This window comes from Oryx dammah, unplaced genomic scaffold, assembly GCF_014754425.2.
Source record: "Oryx dammah isolate SB20612 unplaced genomic scaffold, SCBI_Odam_1.1 HiC_scaffold_28, whole genome shotgun sequence".
NCBI classification, from domain to species: domain Eukaryota; kingdom Metazoa; phylum Chordata; class Mammalia; order Artiodactyla; family Bovidae; genus Oryx; species Oryx dammah.
Genome location: NW_024070212.1, coordinates 28,132,776 through 28,139,453, shown reverse-complemented (window position 1 = coordinate 28,139,453; position 6,678 = coordinate 28,132,776). Strand labels below are relative to the sequence as shown.

The 6,678-nt window shown below is 48.2% G+C and overlaps 1 protein-coding gene across 1 annotated transcript; it reads left to right on the top strand.

Annotated features, from left to right (window-relative positions):
• The first annotated feature begins 3 nt into the window (after positions 1–3).
• Positions 4–6,672, top strand: DCLRE1B (DNA cross-link repair 1B). The gene is made up of 4 exons (XM_040230996.1): positions 4–669; positions 1,502–1,667; positions 2,548–2,730; positions 5,421–6,672. The coding sequence occupies exons 1-4, from the start codon at positions 481–483 to the stop codon at positions 6,509–6,511; spliced, it is 1,629 nt and encodes a 542-aa protein (XP_040086930.1). The 5' UTR covers positions 4–480; the 3' UTR covers positions 6,512–6,672.
• Positions 6,673–6,678: the final 6 nt, after the last annotated feature.

Here is a 6,678-nt window from a genome sequence, read left to right as displayed (position 1 = left end):
TCCTCCAGAGGGACCGCGTATTGCAGCTGTCAATCACCCTCTCCGAGTGAGCGCCGAGCGCAGCCTGGATCCCGACCTTTGGGTGCCCTTCCCCCAACCTCTCACCTCTCGGCGCTGCCGCGCGGCTCCCTCTGGTGGAGCTGCTGCGGGCAATCGGAAGTTGGCTACTTCGGCCTGTCTCCGCCCAGCAGCGCGCGCTTTGAGTGCCGGGCTCCGGCCCCTGGTCCTGCGCGTTCGGGGGAGTGGCGCTCGGTTGGGCGCCTTCTGCGGTTTGAGATTCCACCCAAACTCCTACCAGCAAGGTCACTTCCTTCTTTCTGCCCAATCTGGCCATTCATTCCCTCACTGGGCTGGCTTTTCCTTACGGTCTCTAGCCCTGTTCTTGCCCGAGCATGTTTTTTCTCAGGGCGGCATGGTAGGAGCCTCACACAGGAGCTCTGTTCCCATGAAGAACCCACTGGTGACTCGAACCCCGCCACCATGAACGGGGTCTTGATCCCTCATACGCCCATCGCTGTGGATTTTTGGAGCCTGCGCCGGGCTGGCTCCGCCCGACTCTTCTTCTTGACCCACATGCACTCGGACCACACGGTGGGTCTGACTAGCACCTGGACCCGGCCCCTCTTCTGCTCCCCAATCACGGCTTACCTCTTGCACCGTCACCTACAGGTATGGGGGGCTGGAGTCGGCCTCGGAGAATTCGTCCTGGCATCTGGGTGGGGTCTTCCGATCTGTCAGTCTTAGAGTCATAGAGTTGTGGCCAGGAGAACTGATTTTTACAAAAGCGACAGTTTTGGGGAACCCAGAAATGCATATATTAAACCCAGAACAAGAGTGGTTTCCATCCAACTGGCCGGCTTGGGATGTTTCCCCGACAAAACTGGGGAGGACTTCTAGGCCTTTCAAGGAAACTGTTCCTATTTCTTCACATAAGCTGGGCCAGTGTTTTCCAAACTTGGCTCCTAAGAATTCATCTAATATTCTGAGTAAGATTCTCCAGTGCCTCCCACCTCCCGCATTTGAATCGGTAGACAGCTGATGTAGGTCCTGTAAATCTGGCTGGAATTTTTTTCACAGGTACCCCCTAAGGGCTTCCCTGGTGGCTCAGACGGTTGAGAATCCGCCTGCAATTCGGGAGACCAGGGTCTGATCCCGGGGTCGGGAAAATCCCCTGGAGAAGGGTGTGGTAACACACTCCAGTATTCTTGCCTGGAGAATTCCACGGGCAGAGGAATCTAGTGGGCTACAGTCCATGGGGTGGCAAAGAGTTGGCCACGACTGAGTGACTAAGCACAGCACTCCAAGGGGTTATTATGATTTGGAAAGTTGAGCAATGGTTGGGTAGACTTGCTTTCTGGACTCTTAATTTAGCCTTGTAGGAAGGATGGGGTAGAGAGAGGGAGAAAGAAGAGAGGACTGTGATCCCTATCACAGCTTCTGATCCAGGGAGGTATCAGGGAGAGGCGTCTGTGTTTCCTGGGATGACCTGCTTTTCCTTCAGGTATCTAAGCAGTGGATACGAGCCCTGGAGGTTGGTGAGAGCCATGTCCTGCCTCTAGATGAAGTTGGGCGAGAGACCATGACAGTCACCCTCTTGGATGCCAATCACTGCCCCGGCTCTGTCATGTTTCTCTTTGAAGGATACTTTGGAACCATCCTCTACACAGGTGGGCTTCCAGAGGGGTCCTTCCCACTTTCCCAGCCTAGATACTCTCTCTTTTTTTTTTTTTTGACCAAGCCCCATGGTTTTCAAGATCTTAGTTCCCCAACCTGGGATTGAACCAGTCCTGCCAGCAATGAAAGCACTGAATCCTAACCACTGGACTGCCAGGAAATTCCCAACATTACTTTTCTTGAGTAGTTTTGATTCATAGTAGAAGCCTGGAGGCCTCCTAGCTTCATGAGCTAGGAGGTCTCTAGCCCTGTTCTTGCCTGAGCATGTTTTTTTTCAGGGCGGCATGGTAGGAGCCTCACACAGGAGCTCTGTTCCTATGAAGAACCCACTGGTGACTTGAACACATGAGCACAATGACCCGTTCTCAATTAATTTTTCATTCTTTAATGGTACAGTTCAGTTCAGTTCAGTCACTCAGTTGTGTCCAACTCTTTGCAACCCCATGAATCGCAGCACGCCAGGCCTCCCTGTCCATCACCAACTCCCGGTGTTTACTCAAACTCATGTCCATCGAGTCGGTGATGCCATCCAGCCATCTCATCCTCTGTCGTCCCCTTTTCATTCTGCCCCCAATCCCTCCTAGCATCAGAGCCTTTTCCAATGAGTCAACTCTTCGCATGAGGTGGCCAAAGTACTGGAGTTTCAGCTTTAACATCATTCCTTCCAAAGAACAGCCACTTCGCAAAGAGTAATGAAAATGCAGGAGCACGATGGAGACATTTCCACAAAGAAACTCTGCTACATTAGATCACTGCTAGACTCTAGTTTTTTCCAAGATGCCAATAGGCAAATGCCCATCTGCTGTTGGAATCAGGAGAGGCTTGTCTTCTATGCTTTTGTCTCTGACTATGCCTCCCATATTTTTTTCCCAGGTGATTTTCGGTATACACCATCCATGCTGAAGGAGCCAGCCCTGAGACTGGGGAAACAGATTCATACCTTATACCTAGACAATACCAATTGCAACCCAGACCTAGTTCTTCCTTCCCAAGAAGAAGCTGCCCGCCAGATTGTTGAGCTCATTCGAAAGCACCCACAACATAACGTAAAAATTGGTGAGGGTTTTCCTTTTTCTCTCACTCATGGAACTAGTGAATCTAGGTTCTTTGGGGGTTCTTACATCTTTCATGTCTTTGTGCAGATCTCTTTTTCTCCATTAAATCTACCCTGACCTTATTATTTAAAAGTACATCTCTGCTCCCACATTCCCAAGCCCAGATCCCCTAAGCCAGTTCAACTTTTTCATGGCATTCAACTTCCCACAGACTTCATGTTTTCCTGTACTGTTGCTTATTGTTGATTGCCTATCCCCACTTCTGCCGCACACACGTTTATTCCTTGAGAGCATGGTTGGAGGTGGGAAGAAGTCTTATGTGTTTGTGTCTCCCCCTGCTAGAATGGAAATTTCACAATAAACAGGCTGTTTCACTTACGGATATCTACCAGATGCCTAGATTAATGCCTGATAGAGGAATCTGATAAATATTAGAAAGTCAATGCAGTTTATCAGAATGTAGATACTCAAGTGAGTGTTAAGCTTGTAATTAGATACATTGAAATTGCAGCTGGAATTGACTTTTGAGATAGTTTATGAAAATCAGTTTTTATTTTTTAAATGTAATAAATTCCAAATACCTTTTTTAAACATTTTAATTTATTTAGCTGTGATGGGTCTTAGCTGTGACATGTAGGATCTAGTTCCCTGACTAGGGATTGAACCCAGGGCCCCTGCATTGGAAGCATGGAGTCTTAGGCATTGGACCACCAGGGAAGCCAAATGACTTTTTTGATTGTTTCCAAAATTGTAATAAATCCACAAAAGGAATATTTTCCACCATGATGAATATTTTAAAAGGATATGCCCCAACTCTGAAAGGAGTTTCAAAATAGGCTTAAACAGAGGCATTGAAAACAAATTGTATACCTTCTAGAGTGACACCAAATTGATGGAGAGATATTCTCTTTCAGGATTGCTTGACTTCATGAAGAAATACCAGTCCTAAGTCTTCTTGGCGTTTTTAACACAGAATTTTCCTAGAGGAGCATAGCTGGCTAGGAGGGTACTACAGAAGGGCTTGATTAACTTTTCAGATATACAATAAGCCCGTACTAGGTGTCAAGTATTCTGATAGGCGGTGGGAATAGAAAAATGAATAAAATAGGAGGGTTTAAAGTCTATTAGTAAAGGGCCTAGAATAAGTTTTTTTAAAAAAGGGTGAGGGGGGATAGGGAGAGAGAAATCAGCTACATTTGTGCCCAAAGAGTGAGATTTTGAACCATGATGAGGAATAAAGTGGATATAAAGGAAATACAGGTTCTTTAAAAGAGGGCACAATCTGACTGTAGACCTGAAACACACCCTGAGAAAAGGTCTGTGAACAACTGTTTAAATAGCATCTCCTATATCTGTTATCATAAGCATTATCCAAATTCAGGCCTCCATTTCTTTCTCTCTAAGTACTGTTTGGACCTTCTAACTGGTACTTCTGCTTTCAATATAGTCTTGTCCAGGCCTTCGAATAACATTGCTGCCACTTTTTTTTTTTTTTCTAAAACCCTGCTCTGATCCTGTGATTTCAATTAGCCATTTTCCTGCTTCCAACTCTTCCATGACTCACCTTCACTTAACAGAATCAAATCCAAGCTCCCTAGCAGTACATGCAAAGCCCCCTGTTATATGGCCCTTGCTCACCTCTCTAGTGTCCTTTCTTACCCATTTCTTTCACCGAAATGACCTCTCTTAAAAGTTCTCTGCCATCCCCTTCCCTTGGCAGATTAACTTGGACCCATCATTTAGGACTCAGCTAAGTGTTTGTTATCAGGAAGCTTTCCCTAACTCCATCAGCTGGTAGATACTTCTCTGTGCCCCGTAATACTGTGTGCATGTCTCTAACATGCATTTTTTCTGGATCCTCGTGTAGATGACACTCCCTGAGGGCTAAGATTGTTGTTTGTTTTCTCAGTGCTAAACGCTTGGTAGGTGCGTTCCTTTGCTGAACTGAATGAATGAGTGGATTCTGTGTGAACTTTCTCCCTACCCCATCCTCCATCTGTGCTCAGTCCCATCCCACCCTCTGTGACTCCATGGACTGTAGCCCGCCAGGCTCCTCTGTCCATGGGATTCTCCAGGCAGGAATACTGGAGTGCGTTGCCATTTCCTCCTCCAGGGGATTGTCCCAACTGCCTGCAGGTGGACTCTTTACCACTGAGCCACCTGGGAAGCCCCATCCTCCATATACCTAGCTCACATGCACCTTCTTCCTGATATACAAACAGGGGATAGTCCCGTTAACTTTGTGTATTTTTATTAAAACACTTGGTTGACTTATTAGGATTCCCCCATAGCTCCATTAAGGAGGGCATGGCAGTATTCTTGCCTGGAGAATCCTCCACAGACAGAGGAGCCTGGTGGACTACAGTCCTCGGGGTCGCAGAGTCCGACACGACTGAGTGACTAAGCACATAGCTTCCCTGGGGCTTCTCCCGTGGCTCAGTGGTAAAGAATCTACCTGCCAGTGCAGGAGATGCGGGTTCAGTCCCTGTGTCAGGAAGATCCCCTGGAGGAGGAAATGGCTACCCACTCCAGGATTCTTGCCTGGGAAATCCCATGGACAGAGGAGCCTGGCGGGCTACAGTCCTGGGGGTCACAAAAGAGTTGGACATGATTTAGTAACTGAACAACTACAGTAACATAGCTTCATTGTCTTCCTTTGTTAGTTTCCCCAATCTCTTTAACATTATTCAGGACTCTACAGCCTGGGAAAAGAGTCACTGCTGGAGCGGCTGGCCCTGGAGTTTCAGACCTGGGTGGTACTGAGTCCTCGGCGCCTGGAATTGGTACAGCTGCTGGGCCTGGCAGATGTGTTCACAGTGGAGGAGAAGGCTGGCCGCATCCATGCTGTGGACCACATGGAGATCTGCCATTCCGCCATGCTGCGCTGGAACCAGACCCACCCTACCATTGCCATCCTCCCCACCAGCCGGAAGATCTACCGCTCCCACCCGAATATCCACGTCATCCCTTACTCTGACCATTCCTCTTACTCAGAGCTCCGTGTCTTTGTTGCAGCACTAAAACCTTGCCAGGTGGTGCCCATTGTCCGGCGACAACCCTGTAGCTACTACTTTCAGGACAGCTTGAGCCCCAGGCTCTCTGTGCCCCTGATTCCAGACTCTGTACAGCAATACATGAGTTCCTCCTCCAGAAATCCAAGTTTTCTCTGGCTGTTTTTAGAAAGGAAGCTCAAGAGACTGAGAACCCAGGGTGTCATGTTTGAATCCCTTGAGGAAGATGCTGGTCCCTCTCAAGCTGACAGGGACTCAAAGAAGACCAAGAATGAGAACCTGGCTGGGGAGCTTGAGAAGCAGCCCTCCCACCATCCTTTGCAAATCAAGAAGCAGTCGTTCCCAGATGTCTGCAGCCGAGAAGGGGAGGGGGCAGTCCCTTCCTCTGAGTCCCAGAAGATGATGACTGTAGTAACTATCCCTTCGGGTTTTCCAGTACACTTAAGGTCTACAAATGAGAAATTTCCTTCTCTGGAAACTGGGGAGGAAATTGGTGTAGGGCCTTACTTGATACCCGTGGGAGACAGTGTGGCCTTGGCAGGCACAGAGAACCAGAGAGCCTGGGTGGGCCAGGATTCTCCCCTGTCTCCCAGCAGTGAGGCTGCCCCTCTTCTGGCTCCTGAGTTCAGGGGCCTGGCACTCAAATACCTTCTGACTCCAGTGAACTTTATCCAGACAGGATTTTCTTCCAGGGTCTTCGACCAGCAAGTGGAAAAATACCATAAACTCTTGAGTACAGATGGGAGAGTACAGAATGACAACCTTGTTTGATCCAACTCTGCACTTTTTAAAAAATGCATCAAGAGTTGTTTATGTTCAACGTTAGCACTCTTTGTATTTCCACCGCTAACAAATGGCAGTGCCACACGCCCTACTGTACTTTTGAAGATAGTGGCAGATGGCTTATTTGGGGCCTCTTCTGTGTTACAGGCCCACCC

Bases quoted from the DNA above. Each gene is read 5' to 3' on its own strand.
- DCLRE1B (XM_040230996.1), top strand. From the start codon at position 481: ATGAACGGGGTCTTGATCCCTCATACGCCCATCGCTGTGGATTTTTGG. The intron at 670-1,501 runs GTATGGGGGGCT...CTTTTCCTTCAG, and splicing joins TCTTGCACCGTCACCTACAG to GTATCTAAGCAGTGGATACG. The intron at 2,731-5,420 runs GTGAGGGTTTTC...AACATTATTCAG, and splicing joins ACAACATAACGTAAAAATTG to GACTCTACAGCCTGGGAAAA.